General features: G+C 52.4%; 1 protein-coding gene across 1 annotated transcript; it reads right to left on the bottom strand.

The window, feature by feature from the left end:
- Positions 1-5,922: 5,922 nt before the first annotated feature.
- Cldn19 (claudin 19) lies at positions 5,923-11,744 on the bottom strand. Its single transcript, XM_051171767.1, has 5 exons — positions 11,286-11,744; positions 9,822-9,986; positions 9,629-9,713; positions 7,803-7,955; positions 5,923-7,040 (listed from the first exon to the last, which is right to left on the bottom strand). Exons 1-5 carry the CDS (start codon positions 11,506-11,508, stop codon positions 6,992-6,994), a joined length of 675 nt encoding a protein of 224 aa, XP_051027724.1. The 5' UTR covers positions 11,509-11,744; the 3' UTR covers positions 5,923-6,991.
- Positions 11,745-15,303: the final 3,559 nt, after the last annotated feature.

Genomic DNA, 15,303 nt, shown 5'->3' with positions numbered 1-15,303 from the left:
TTGTTTTTTGAGACAGGGTCTCTCTGTGTAGCCTTAGCTGTCCTGGACTCGCTTTGTAGACCAGGCTGGCCTCAAACTCACAGCAATCTACCTGCCTCTGCATCCCAAGTGCTGGGATTAAAGGCATATGCCACCATGCCTGGCTGGAGCTGGTTTTGTTTTTCCATCTGTTGGTCCTAGGGGTTGAACTCAGGTCAGCAGGCTTGGTTGCAAGAACCTTTACCACTGAGCCAACCCACCAGCTCCTGTCTGTAGGATTTTGAAAGAGACTTTCTTTTCTAACTAACTTTTAAAAATTAACTTATTTTTATTTTCTGTGTACCTGTGTTTGTACCTGTGTATGTATGTGCATCATGTATGTGCCTGGTTCTTGTCAGAGGTCAGAAAAAGTTACCAGATCCCTGCAACTGTAGTTACAGGTGGTTGTAAGCCATCATGTGGGGGCTGAGACTCAAACTGGATCCTCAGAAAGGCAAGAGGTGCTCAAACCACTGAACCATCTCTCCAGCCATTTTTCTCTTCCTCCTCCTTTTGTAGTGGTTTTTGTTTTGTTTTGTTTTTCGAGACAAGGTCTCTCTGTGTAACCTTGGCTGTCCTGGACTCATTTTGTAGACCAGGCTGGCCTCGAACTTACAGCGATCCACCTGCCTCTGCCTCCCAAGTGCTGGGATTAAAGGCATGTGCCACCATGCGCAGCTGTTCATTTATTTCTGCATGGCAGAGTCTCGCTCTGTAGCCTCGCTGTCCTGGGACTTGCTATGTGTGGCCCAAATTTCAGCTTCCTAAGGGCTGAGATTCTCATTCCCAGATGAAAGAACTATGCCTGACTTCAAGCAGTACCGAGACAATTCTGTTGACATAAATAAGAAAATCAGACAAAATATTTTATAAATACAATTTCTAAATTTTATTTATTTGTTGGTTTGTTTTTTGTTTGTTTGTTTGTTTGGTTTTGTTTTTGTTTTTTAAGACAGAATTTTTCTGTTTAGCCCTGACTGTTCTGTAACTTACTCTGTAGGCCAACCTGGGCTCAAACTCACAAAGACCCATTCTAAATACCATTTTTACTACAGTGAGTGAGTGAGTGAGTAATTGAAAGAAGATACCTGTTCCCAAGTGCATGTGGCAATCAGAAGACAATTCGTAAGAGCCACTTCTTTCTCCAAGTATGAGGGTCCTGGAGAATTAAAGTTAGGTCATCAGGCTAACAGCAAGTAGTTTACCCACTGAGATGTGTGTGTGTGTGTGTGTGTGTGAGAGAGAGAGAGAGAGAGAGAGAGAGAGAGAGAGAGAGAGAGAGAGAGACAGGCAGGCAGGCAGGCAGGCAGACAGAGACAGAGACAGAGACAGATCTTTCTGAATGCAGATACTAAAATAGTTTTCAAAAGAACATGGTGACAGAGGGCAGTGACACCGATGCTCAGGGTTGCTCTCGCCCTAGACATGCTGTTAATCTCTCAGAGGCCACTGAGAGCTCCTACTATTGAGCTGGAGGAGGGAAAAACTCAGACACAGGCTCACCAAATAGCAAGTCTTGTAAACTACCCTATGCTTTAAGTTAAGAACCTTTCGTGAACATTCCATGCTACTCATTTAAACTGGCACTCACGGAAGTGTCATCCAAGGGCCTGGGGAGCTAAGGAACTGTTCTTTATAAAGACAGTCCTGAATTGCTCATGCCTTCAGGCACCTATCAAAAGCAAGTTACGGAAGGAAAATACCATTGTGCCAGGTTTACATTGTCTCTCCTAATGTTTTCTCAAATGCCAAATATAGTGCCAGCTTAAACATACATAGGTCATGACATTACCTAAAAGAAAAGACACGAACTAGACCCAGTAGGAAAAACATTAGAAAAGGAGCCATGGGGCCGGGCAGTGGTGGCGCACACCTTTAATCCCAGCACTCTAGAGGCAGAGGCAGGTGGATCACCGTAAGTTCAAGGCCTGCCTGGTCTACAAAGTGAGTCCAGAACAGCCAAGGCTACACACAGAGAAACCCTGTCTTAAAAAAAAAAAAAAAAAAAAAGAAAGAAAGACTAGGGCTGGAGAGATGGCTCAGAGGTTAAGAGCACTGCCTGTTCTTTTCTTTCTTTTTTCTTTTTTCCCCCCGAGACAGGGTTTCTCTGTGTAGCCTTGGCTGTCCTGGACTCGCTTTGTAGGCCAGGCTGGCCTCGAACTCACGGCAATCCACCTGCCTCTGCCTCCCTTCCAAGTCCTTGGATTAAAGGCATGAGCCACCGTGACCAGCTGACACATTGGGTCTTAACCCTCAGTAATAATTCAGAACATGACGGTACTTGTAGAGAAATGATCAGGAAAATACAATATCCAAAGAAAAATCAGTGAGCAAGTTTAAAGGCTGACTAAAGACGGCTAAAGACAAAATCAGCCCACTGAGCAACTGCAGAAGGCAAGTCTCAGCTTACATTTCATCTTGAGGGAGGGAGGTTGTTTCCTCAGAAGTAGCATTTGTGCTGAAACAAAAGACACTAACGACTCCGCCCAGAAAACTCTTAGAACTGATAAATAGTCCAACCAAATATCAGGATATAAAATCAACTAATAATGAGCAGTAGCTTTCCTGTATACAAAGAAATACATAAAAGCATGTGGAGAATGAAATCCAGAAAGCAGTTCCACTAACCAAAGCATAAGGAAAAGGATGGCGCTGGAGAGATAGCTCAGAAGTTAAGAGCACTGTCTGCTCTTCCAGAGGACCTGGGTTCAATTCCCAGCAACCACACGGTGGCTCACAACCATCTATAATGTGATCTCTTCTGATGTGCAGGTGTACCTACAGGCAGAACACTGTACACATAAAAATAAGTAAATCTTTTAAAAAAGAGAACTATGGAAGACACGAAACTGAAATCGCAGAACCTGTACAATCAAAGCTTTCAAACACAAGAGAGAAGACAAAGACAAGGTTTCCCTGTGCGCCTAGATCAGAAGCATAAAAGTATGAAAATGCTGCCGGGCGTGGTGGCGCACGCCTTTAGTCCCAGCACTCGGGAGGCAGAGGCAGGCGGATCACTGTGAGTTCGAGGCCAGCCTGGTCTACAAAGAGAGTCTAGGCCAGCCAAGGCTACACAGAGAAACCCTGTCTCAAAAAACAAAGAAAATAGAACAAGGGTCATTGGTTAAGAGCACTGGCTGCTTCTTCCAGAGGACCCGAGTTCAATTCCCAGCATCCACTTCACCTGGCTCACAACCACCTCTACCTCCAGCTCCAGGGATTTTACTGTCCTGCCGTCTTCCAGCCTCCGTTGGTACCTGTACTCACATGGCATGCGTTCAAACGAGCACATACACATAAATAAAAATTAAAAAAAAATTTTTTTTTAACTTGTTGGGCACTCAGGAGGCAAAGAAGGTGAATCTGTGAGTTTGAGGTTAACTTGGTCTATAGTGTAAGTTCCAGGCTAGCCAGGGCCACATAGTGAGACCCTGTCTCTAAAAGAAACCCCAAAATGCTGGGCGGTGGTGGTGCACACCTTTTATTCCAGCACTTGGGAGGCAGAGGCAGGAGGATCGCTGTAAGTTCGAGGCCAGCCTGGGCTACAAAATTAGTCCAGGACAGCCAAGGCTAACACAGAGAAACCCAGTCTCAAAAAAACAAAAAAACCAAACAAAAATTTCAAACAAAATCAAACAGGGAACCACCTTCATTATACCTAACAAGCAAAGGATGCAGGAAATTTCCATGTTAAGAAGGAAGAACTGGAGCTGGAGAGATGGCTCAGAGGTTAAGGGCAGTGACTGCTCTTTCCACAGGTCCTAAATTCAATTCCCAGCAACCACATGGTGGCTCACAACCATCTATAAAGTGATCTGATGCCCTCTTCTGGCCTACAGGGGTACATGCAGGGAGAGCACTGTATGCAAGGTAATAAATAAACCTTAAAAAAAAAAAAAAGAAGAAGAAGAAGAAGGCAGAAAGAACTGCAAGGCTCTGTCCAGCATGCATTAGTGTCTGTCAAACTTAAACATGCTGTCACCTACATGGAGGTCTTGTCAAAATGCCATGCTTCATAGGAGACCTGAGTGGGGACCGTGATGGTGAGTGGCCAACAGGTAACATATGAAAGAATCTGAGGTGCTGTGAGACATGAAAATCCAGTGTCTTTGTGTATGTGTGGTTTTTTGAGACAGGGTCTCTCTTTGTAGACTTGGCTGTTCTGGACTCACTTTGTAGACCAGGCTGGTCTTGAACTCACAGCAATCCACCAGCCTCTGCCTCCCGAGTGCTGGTACTAAAGGTGTGCGCCACCACCCCCAGCTTCAGTGTCTTTATTCCTTAGTCAGGGTCGGGGTGATGATGGATGCGGCTAGAAAACACTGGAGGTTTTTTTTCAAACTTTTTATTTCTTCTTTTTCTTTCAATAGCAAACATACAACTAGAGGGGCAGAGTGGACCCCACCAGCGGATGGCGCTTCCCAGTATAGCTTTCCTTGCCCATGAACTTGCTCTAAGAGAGGTGATGAAAGAGTGTCATTTCAGCCACACCTCTACCAGATAAGGATCAAGAAAAAAAAAAAAAACAAACAAACAAACCTACACTCAGGGTCATTATCACACAAAGTAATAGTAGTATGTAGCACAGAAATAATAACTTCTTGAAATTGTCGCAAAGCCATATGCCATACTCTTGTTTTTCAAGCATCTTCCTAGGCTGTGACTCCCTAGTCCGTTTCTCCAGGGCCTGGGACTTGAGGCACTGAACAAAAAGCTATGTTCCTTCTAGAATCAAAGAATATAACTTCCCAATTTTACTTCTGGGACTCTGTTTACAAAAAAAAAAAAAAAAAAAAAAAAAAAAAGCAATGGCAATAGCTTTAGAACCATCCCTTCTGCCTCTGAGACTCGTCTTCTTGCCCGGTTCATTGCCACCGGATCCCTTAGCCTGTGGTGAGAACGGCAAACAACAGCCTGGACATTTGAATGGGGTCGTTTCAGGAGACGCCAGGGCCATCGCGTTCCCCCAACTTCTAGCTGTAACCGCCTTCAGGCTCTTCTGCACTCTTCCTGCCCACCCCTCCTACCTCAGGTTTTTAAATCAGTGTATGAATTGGTTGCGTAATTCATCAAGGTGTGCATGACCCTCTGCCCTTCCCGTCTCCGGTATGGATAGACTGAGCTACAATGTCACCCTGTTGCCAGGTTCTGTCATTGCACGGAGCTCTCCACTCTCATAGCCTGCCCACGAGATATGGCCAATACAGACTGCCTCCACAATCTCCCCACTCCCACCCCACTACCAAGTTTTGAGTTTCCTAACCCTCAGTCTCTGAAGAGGAGACATGAAGCTCCCTGCCAGCATCACAGCCAAATGCCAAAGGGCTGCTAAGTACCAGACCTGGGGTGGGGATATCTGTGTCACACTTGATTCACAGGTTTCAAACTCTGTGTTAGTCGGTCTGCACGTGACAGGATCCTAAGCCAAAATCATTAAGCACCAAGGGACACTGATGGGAAGGATGTGGGCGTCTCCTCCAGTGGTTTGGACTCCGGAAAGGCAGGAGGTGGATGAGGACTTCCTTTCTAGTCTAGCCTCTCCCCCACCCTCTTCTGGTAGGTTCCTTCTGCCCTCTGCCGATCTGATCCCTCAGAATGGTCTGAGTGCAGGATTCGAGGAGCTACCCCTAGTATGAACCACACACTGCTAAGAAGCTGTGTGAATTCTGATGCCAACTAACTCGTGTCTGGGTGGAGGCTAGGCACACACTTCTAGATGATTCCAATGTCCACCTGAGGCCAAGAATCACCTGATGGCTTCAGGCACCCAGAGAGGCCTCTTCTGTGGTTCTCACAGCTCAAGGGGCCTCACTTGGGGAAAACCAGCATCAGAGGCTTCTGTGGGGGCCTGATGGTCGCCATCAATCAGAAGATTAGTCAGTTAGCAATTTAGCAGGTGTGTGATTATCTGACCATTCTGGGTCATCTGCTCCCCTCCTCCCACCCCACTGTCAGCTGTAGTGTTCTGGTCTTTGCACCTCAAGGCTGCATGGTCAATCTTGAGCAAGAAGCTGAGCCGGCATCTGGGGATTCAGTAACATGGTGGGAGCTGTGGTCACAGACCAGAAGTGGAAAAGGCTGGAGCTAGCTGGCTAGCCAAGAGGGCATATGAGAAACAAGGAAAGGGCAGTGGTGGGCACCTCTTCCCAGGAAAGGGACAGACCCGGAGTCCAGGGAGAGGGCTGGGTGGCAGAAGCCTGAGAGTGATGGGTGGGGCCAGCACACTCTGGATGCGGGCACTGAGGATGAAGGACTGTGTTGGTCCTTTGCTGGCCTGGGCTGCTTTTCCTCAGTTCCTCAGAGGACTTGACCTTTTTCTGAAAGGTCATAGCTGGGCTTGGAAACCCAGAGCCCTGTGGCCTGGCTGCACTTCAGGGTGAGGAGGCGCTGACAGTCACTGCAGAAGTAAGGTGACAGCTGATGAAGGCTTTGGAGTTGGCTCAGGGCAGTCCTGCTTCCATGCCCCTCTCCACTCTTCACCCAGGGAGCTCCTACAGTGTCCCCTCACTCTGCTGTGGCCCAGCCACCAGTTCAGCCTCACAGAGACTATCCTTTTCCTCAGGAAGGCTCCCAGGGAGGGCCTACAACAATCTACCTATGGAATGGCCTCCATGTGCCCTGAGGCTCTGCTCCCTTACTAGGCCAAGCTTTAGGTGTCCTCCGAGGGTAGCTCTGATCTCAGGTCATGGAAGTCCTGGAGCCAAACTCCAAGGCGGGGCAGGCAGAGATACAGAGCAAGAACCCTAACTGCTTCCAGCTAGCTCTGCCTGGGCCCTGACACCCACCTCAGTAGCCCCAGGAGTTGGCTCTGACCTCTCTAGTCCCAGATCCCACCCTGTGTGCATGGGAACAGATAGAGTGACATCACACTTGGGGGCCGAATGATCACTTCTCTTTCAAAAAAAAACAAAAACAAAAACAAACACAGAGTCTAGATGTGGTAGGGGTTAGGGCCTGGCTGGGAACCTGGACTTTACACACCCAGGGGGCCCTTGACGGAGGCGGGCAATTTAACAACGGGTCTGCAAGTCAAAAGAGAGAAAGCTGGTTAGTGGAATGAAGGAGGATATAGGAGATGGGGGGGGGGGGCTGTGGGGTTCAGGCCCAGGCACACGATTCTCATGGCAGTCCTGCCTGGGGCCCGTTCCTGGGGTGTAGGGGGTGGGAAGGACACAGTCTGACCTCGTGACCTGGACAGGCTGGATGGGCATCCACACAATGTTGGGCAAGTAACTGCCAGAGCCTGAGGCTTGCTCTCACAGACAAGAGAAGACAGGCGCCTCCGGGTCTCTCTGAAACTCAGTGTCCTTGTGTGTGATGTGGGGGACAGTCCTTAGCCGGGAGCATTTCCTCCGTGTGGTCATGTGAGGAGTGAATGGCGTACGAAGAGCCGTCTGGCACAAAGTGCTGGGCTGGGAGATCCTTCTTGGTTGGTTCTTAGGGCCTGGCATATCCTAGACAGATGGCCTCTGCAGTGTGGGCAGGTGAAGGAGCCAGCAGCTAAGCTGGTGTGCTCACTCTGGTGGACACAGACCAGGCCTGGTTCTTACTGGGTGACATGTGGGGGCTGGGCCTTGCCTCTGATCTCTTTGAGTGTCTGTCTGAGTCTAGCTCAGCGCCTGTGCGGAGGACCAGGTGCTTGGAGCTCCAGACTGAGTTCAAGGGGATCTGTACCCCCAATCTGCCCTGCCCCAGGGCATTATGTAGTCTGACTGGAGTTCTGGGCAAATGGGGATTGCTGGGTGAAGGAAGGGCCTGGGCAGGGCAGGCAGACTCAGACGTACTCTCGGGCAGCAGTTGAGGGTCCAGAGCGGTAGGGCTGTGGGATGCTGTTGGCTCTTTCGGGCTCTGGGCATGTGCAGCAGAGAAAGGAACCTCCCAGCATAGCCAGGCCAGCAGAGGCCCAGCCGACGAACAGAGCTGGGCCAAATTCATACCTGTAAGAGCAGGACCCATATCAGGCTGCAAAACCCAGTCCTGCCTAGCCCCAACCCTCTCAGGGGTCCTGCCCACCCCCACCCCAACCAGCACCTGGTAGACAGAGAGGTCAGTACACAAGCTCACAGGGCCTCCTCTTACTATCCAAATAACCTAGGGTGAGCGCTCACCCCGCGTCCCTCCCCACCAGCAGGGACACACCACACAGCTCAACGTTTCTCCTCTGGTGGATACGGAGATTCAGATGGAGGCAGTGAGACAGACAGTCTGCTGTCTTCTTTCCCTGTCAAGGTCTGGTTTATGGAACAGCCAGCCAGCCAGGCCTGCTCCTTACTGCCCTCTGGAGACGCTTGCTTTTCCGCCTGGCCCTCTGGACTGTCCACACCCAGCCCTGCCAGCCAGCCTGGCTCGCCCAGGGTTTTGCCACCCCTGTGACTTTTCCTTCTAGAACACCTTTCCAGCCCTTTCTTTACATTCGAGGCCAGTTCAGATGGATCCTCCTGACCGAGGGACTTGCCTTGCTGTTCCCTTTATCTCCCTTCAGGCTCACCTCAGCCCTCACCACCCCCACCTCCACCACCACCACCCCCCCCCCACCAGGAGGATTCTCTGATCTGCACCTGTAGGGCAGACAGAGGCTTAACTGTGTTTTCAGGACCCAGCCCAGGCAGCCCTGAGAGCCCTGAAAGGATGATCCTAGTCCCAGCTTGGCTCCTTGGGTTTAGACCTTGCACGGCAGGTCTTTGTGCTGTCGCTGCCCACCCGGGGCACAACTCATGTCTGAATTCTCCTTCTCTGTCTCTCAACACGGAGCCTTCCCTTGGAGACAGCCCAAGCGTTCTTCCTCGTCCTGCTCCACCTCAGAGTCAGGACATCTGGATTGGGGCCTATCACTCTTTGCTCTTGGCCGGGGGCTGAGAGGAAGGAAAGAAACCAGACACACCCAGGCCCTACTGAAAGCCCCTGTCTGCCCTCCCACCCACCCACCTTTACAAATTCTGACCAAAGTAGCACCTATGATATGGCCTGCTTCCTGCCCACTACCTCCCTCACCCAGAGCTTCTGCTGGAGGAGAGGCAAGGCAACAGTCGCCCTGCAGGGCTGGCCTCCTCCCTGCTCTTCCGCATACAGCAGAGAACAGTTATAGCCTCACCCAGGATGAGGAGCACCTTCTCCTCACAGCTGCTGGGTCTGTCCTTAGCTAACCATTTTCTCCAGTCCCAGCTTCCCAGGCCCCACCTCCACCCCTCAGTTCCACTGCCTTCTGCAGGAAGCCATCTTGGCCTGCTGCCACCAATGGAAGAATAGCACGCCCAGGGGTACTGAGCTCTGGGAGAAATCTTTTTCCTCAGCACCTCTTGGACCCTCACAACCACAGGAGAGCTGGTTCTGGAATGAAAAGATTAAGCCACAAGTCCCAGGTCACCCAGAAAGAATACGGAGCTAGACTTCACAGCCCCCAGAGCTAGGGCACTGGAGTCCTCTGGGGTCTGACTGCCACCAGGATGTCCTCAGCAGGTCCCCTGTCCCTGCCAGGGGCCTGACCACACCCCATGTGGCTCTCCTTCGTTCTTAGAAAACTAGCTGGGACTGGTTCCCCATTTTTCTCTTTTAAGTGGCAACTGGGGCCAGGGGAGGACACATAGGAAGGAAGCCGAGCTTCAGCACTTACCTGGCGTTGACAGGTGTGCTGGGGTTGAAAAATTCCTGGGTCACCAGGGTAGCATACCATGAAACAGCAGTCAAAGTACAGAGACCTAAAGACCAAGTAGGTGTGCTCAGCTCTGCCTGGCCCAGCCAGCCACCAGAGGTGACCCAGCTAGCTGCACGGCCAAGAAGGGAGAAGAGGCAGGGCACTCACTCACCTGCCAAGAGGAAGAGGGCACCCCCGGAGACGGCCACACGGCCCTTGGCGATGGGGTTGCTGTCTCCAACGCGAGTACACTTCATGCCCACAACGCTGAGCACCATGCCCACAAAGCCCAGGAGCACCGCCACTACCATCAGGGCTCTCGCTGACTGGATGTGACCTGAGGCGGTGTGAGAAGGTACTGAGCAAGTGTGGGGAACTTTGAGAGGGGGGCCCAAAATGGAGGGTTGGACGGACCTGAAACTAGAGGAAGCCGGTATAAAAGGGCTTCCATAGACGCCTACAGATGGCCGAGCACTTGCCTGCATGTGAGATGAGACAGCGAGTGTATAAGGACGGGGTGAGGGGGGTGGTGGTGGGGGGGGCGAGGGGTGTGGGTAAGGCCATCGCCACTGACCCCGTTTCCCACTAGCCCTTACCTACACCTCTGTATCATGCCGAGTGAACAGATAGTTTGAGTTTGCTCGTCTGATGCTGCCTCTCAAGCCTGGTGCACCCTCAAGCAGCAGGAGATAGGGCAGGGTGCCGCTCACGATCGCCAGGGCAAGAGCTGAGGGTACGTGGGGACCAGCTAAGGCCAGCTTGGCTCCCAACAGCAGCCCTGGCAATCATTTATGGGGCCATATGCCTGTTTCTCTATGAGTGTGTTGGTGAGTTCTAGGCCCCAGGCAGCTCAGGCGACTTGAATCCCTGAGGGAGGCCAATGATTGGCCCGGACCTGTGTCTAGTGGGACTAACCGGTGGCAGTTCTGTTCAGGGCCCTGTGGGAGTGCAGGTGGGATGACCCCCAAGGTCAGAGCTGTAATGGTGTCTGACTGTGTGTGTGTGTGTGTGTGTGTGGTGTACACACCTAGGCATGTATGTATATACATGTGTCTGTGAATATGGAATATGAGAGAAGAGGAGTGGTGGAGGATTTTTGTTGTTTTGTTTTTGGGTTTTGGGTTTTTGGGAGACAGGGTTTCTCTGTGTAGTCTTGGCTGTCCTGGACTCGCTTTGTAGACCCGGCTGGCCTCGAACTCACAGAGATCCACCTGCCTCTGTCTCTGGAATGCTGGGATTACAGGCCTGCGCCACCTCTCCCAGCTAGGAGTACAGGACGTTAACAGGTTTATGGAGCCAGACCCTCACCTCAGTCTACCCTCCTATGTCCTATGTATTAGTGTCCTGGCTACACAGGAGAACATCAGAGAGCAAAAGGTTAGGTGAGTGGTAGGGCTATGGTGTCATGACAGGGAGCCAGGGCTGTCAACCTCTTGTGCTTCTGCCTGCCCAGAGCCCAGAGCCCTGGCTGGCCTGGACTCTCCAGTGTATACAGGACAGCAGTTAGGGACTCGCGTAGGGGTTGGAGTGTGCACCCCAGCACTGTGAGCAGGCTATGAGAAAGCTTGCCCTAAACCTCCCCAGCCCAGTCAGTGCCCCCATCCCCACCCCGGCCGGACTCCCGCCTGAGGCCTACCGTCCAGGGCCAGAAGCGAATCATAGAGTTTGCACTGCACCTGCCCGGTGCTCTGAGAGGCGCAAGACATCCACAGCCCTTCGTAGAGGCCCACGGCAGTGATGATGGCGTCGCCTGCATAGGAGGACTGCTTCCACTGCGGCAGGGCAGTGCTGGCGATGATGCCCACCCAGCCGCCCAGGGCTAGAAAGTAGCCCAGGAGCTGGAGACCTGAGTTGGCCATAGCCCAGGCAGGAGTCTGAGGGTTCCAGGGCTCAGAGACCGGCCGGGGTCCGGAACAGCGTAGTGGTCATGGTAAAAGGAATAAACTGGAACAGGGGAGCTAAGTGGCACGGGAGGTGGCGGGGAGGAGAGGGGACGGCTGGCTGGCCAGCCTCAGAATCAGCCCAGCAAAGACCGCTGGATTCCAGAATGCAGGGGGCGGCCCAGGGGCTGGAAAAGGCCAAAACCCGCCCACAGCCAGTCAGTCCCCAGGAGAGTTCTTGTCCAACTCCTTGGGGGTGGAGGGCGGAACCCAGCACCCAAGCTAGGGTACCCCTGTGCTCCCTGTCTCACAGCTAAAGAAGGGAGGGGCTAAGAGGAGTGACTCTTCCCCTCTCAAGGCTTTTCCAACCAGGGAACCCCCGCCCCCTCCGTGAAGAGCGTGATTCCACTGCCCTAGGAGGTGCCTAATCCCGTAAACACGGTTCAGTGGATGGCTTTGCTGCCCTACCCTTTCGTGTGCCTGCTGGATCTGTTTTTGGTTTGTTTGGTTGGGTGGTTGGTTGGTTGGTTTTTCGGGACAGGGTTTCTCCGTGTAGCCTTGGCTAGCCTGGACTCGCTTTTGTAGATCAGGCTGGCCTCGAACTCACAGCGATCCGCCTGCCTCTGCCTCCTGAGTGCTGGGATTAAAGGCGTGCGCCACCACCACCCAGCTGGCCTGCAGGATCCGAACCTGGGGTTTCTTGCCCACTGACTTGAGGACAGAAAAGGAAAGAGATTTTAAGTTACAGAAAGAAAAATTAGAGTTAGATGTGTGACACACATACACACACACACACACACACGTGCGTCGGGGGTGGGGGTGGGGCGCCTTGGGTATGGAAGCCAGACCTTGTACATGTGAGGCAAGCATTATACCATGAGAGTTAGTTTGGGGTAAGGGCTCTGAGGCCAGATGTGCAGAGATTAGGCTTGCTATGAAGTGTTGGGGAGAAGGGTCCTAGGTGTCTGGAAGCCATGTCTATCAAAATGGAGAAGGCCAAAGCAGGGAACAGGAGCTGGAGGGTCTGTTTGGGATCTGAGCAGTCAGAAGAGGGATTCCCCCATACTTCCTGGTCCAGCGGCAACTGCAGCCTAGCTAGCATCAGATGCGGTCCGGAGCCGCGAAGATCTGTGCCAGCATCTGGCGTGGACTTGGAAGGAGAACCGCTCAGCCAGTTAATCCTTTTGCCGGCGGATTCAGCAGCTCCTGCTGGGACCTGGGACAGCGGGAGAGGGGGTGGGTGGGGGCGGGGCGCCCTTCCCCTAGCTCCAGAAGGGTCTGGCAGGGTCAGCGGCCTCTGCACATGCCTGAGGTTCAAGCTACCCCCTCCTAGACCCCTGCCTGCCCCTTCTCACTCAGCCCTCGGGAGTAGGGAATGTTTAACTCCCATCGGTCTCATTAGCAAATCGTCTCACGTTCATTTCAGGCCCACAGGCTTGGCATGGGTGCAGGAGGAATGTCCCACTCCTGCTCCCACTGCAGCCAGCCTCCCAGCCGCCTCCCTGCATCCTCTGCATCCCACTGCCTTTTCTGAGCTGCAGCACGGCCAGCTTCCTCCCCCACGGCCTCAGCCCCCACCGCCGGGACAGGCACTCAGCCTGCTGCCTTACATTCTTCACGTGGGTGCCTGGCACTGTCAGACAATGGCGGGCCTGTATGGCTGCTCAGGGCGTGGGCACCCTGGTATGGCCTGCAGCTCCATCTCTGAGCTAGGGGGACCCACCCGGGGGGAATCTGGACAAGGGATGGGGTGCTGTTTGGTAGACCGTGCCACACAGTGGACCCCTGTGGCTTCCTGTGGACACAGGACCTGCTTCTTAGGATAGCCTGCCACTCCCCCCAAAATACAGTGGGGTCCAGAACGGTGACAGAGAACATGGTTCTGACTTCAGATTCTCCTGCCGTGAATGATTGAAAGACAATAGGATGGAAAGAAGCAGGGGAGGTTTACCAGAGCCCAGAGTGAGGCAGGAGATACAAGCTAAGACCCCTGGGTGGCGGTGGCGGCGGAGGGGGCACGGAGGAGGACAATGAGACCCAGAGCTAATGTCAAGGCAGCCCTTTCAGGTAGGCACGTAAACAGATGTGTGTGGCTTCTCCCATGTCTTTGCCGTTCTGCCTTTTGGAGGGAATGAGGGACAAGGATGGGGGAAGTCGCATAAGACACTCCCTACCTCTCTACGATTGAGAGGACTATGGAGACTTGGTGTCTCATCACTAAAAGGGACCCTGTTTTGCTGAGCTGTGATGATGCCCAGCGGACTCTATACAGGCTGTTGAGAAGGCCAGACAAGGCCCTCCCCTCCCAAAGCTGGGTCCTGGCCTTCTGTGGAGATTTCTCTGTGAGAAAGAGCCAGGCCTCGTTCTGACCTAGGGAGCGCTGGTCAGATGCCGGAGTTCCGGAGCCTCAGGGCCACATAGAACACTAGCTGTGACCCCTGTCTGCAGACATCTGAGAGCTGAGGTAAAGGGGAAGATTGTCCCTGTCCCAGAGCTAATGCTTCCCAGACACAAAGCCTGAGAGGCAGCAGGGTGCCTGTATGTCTGTGTCTCCATTCTGGGCTTCTTCCAAGGCCCGTCCTAGGGGTCCAGAACTTCCTTTTTTTTGGTTTTTTGAGACAGGGTTTCTCTGTAGCCTTGGCTGTCCTGGACTCACTTTGTAGACCAGGCTGGCCTCAAACTCACAGCGAACTCTGCCTGCCTTTGCCTATGGAGTACTGGGATTAAAGGCGTGCACCACCATGCCCAGTTTATTGTTTTTGTTGTTGTTGTTGTTGTTTTTGGTTTTTCGAGACAGGGTTTTTCTGTGTAGCCTTGGCCATCCTGGACTCACTTTGTAGACCAGGCTGGCCTCGAACTCACAGCGATCCGCCTGCCTCTGCCTCCCAAATGCTGGGATTAAAGGCGTGCGCCACCACGCCCGGCTCTATTGTTTTGTTTTTTAGGTTTTATTTGTTTTTGCTTTTTTAAAATATTATTTTTACTTTTTTTGAGACAGGGTTTCTTTGTCTGGTCTTGGCTGTCCTGGAACTTGCTCTGTAGACCAGGCTGGCCTCAAACTCAGAGATCTGCCTATGCCTGCTTCCAGAGTGCTGGGATTAAAGGTATGCGCTACCACACCCAGTTTCTGCCCCGCCCCCACCCCAGCCCCCAGACTGAGTTTCTCTGTGTAGCCTTGGCTGTCCTGGTCTCAATTTGTAGACCAGACTGGCCTTGAACTCACAGCGATCCACCTGCCTCTGCCTCCCAAGAGCTGGGATTAAAAGCATGTACCACCACATCTGGTGCCTTGATGATTCTTATGTTGTCCCCTGAAGCTCTCCTAATTGTTCTTCCCTTTGACATGTGAGGACTTGGGTCTGTTTTACCTAAATATCCTGTGCTTCTCCAACAGCCTTTCTCTACCAATGTTCTAAAACCTGCTCCTGAAGTGAAGTGCCCTAGCCCAGTGTAGCTTCTCCACCTGGGGGACCTACCATTGTTGGTGGCCGTGCAGCCCAGTGACTCTCAGGCATGCAGAGAGAACAGAGAGCCGATGGCTCAGGGTTCCCTGCCTCCATCAGAACTGACAGGAAATGCCTAGGGCAGACACAAGTCAGAGTTAAAAAAAAAATGTTTTCACTTCCGGAGGGTGCTGGCTTTTCCTTGGCTACTAAAAGATGTATGACATGGGCTGGGCGGGTGTGGTGGCCACGCCTTTAATTCCAGCACTCAGGAGGCAGAGGCAGGTGGATCGCTGTGAGTTCGAGGCCAGCCTGGTCTACAAAGTGAGTC

Source organism: Acomys russatus, chromosome 29, assembly GCF_903995435.1.
Source record: "Acomys russatus chromosome 29, mAcoRus1.1, whole genome shotgun sequence".
Classification (NCBI taxonomy): Eukaryota; Metazoa; Chordata; class Mammalia; order Rodentia; family Muridae; genus Acomys; species Acomys russatus.
The sequence above is the reverse complement of the archived record's forward strand: the minus strand, read 5'-3'. Positions and strand labels throughout refer to the sequence as shown.

Coding starts and splice junctions, on each gene's coding strand:
- Cldn19 (XM_051171767.1), bottom strand. CDS start 11,508: ATGGCCAACTCAGGTCTCCAGCTCCTGGGCTACTTTCTAGCCCTGGGC. Junction 9,987..11,285: donor TTCGCTTCTGGCCCTGGACG/GTAGGCCTCAGG, acceptor ACACCGCCTCAG/GTCACATCCAGTCAGCGAGA. Junction 9,714..9,821: donor TGCCCTCTTCCTCTTGGCAG/GTGAGTGAGTGC, acceptor CTTGGTCTTTAG/GTCTCTGTACTTTGACTGCT.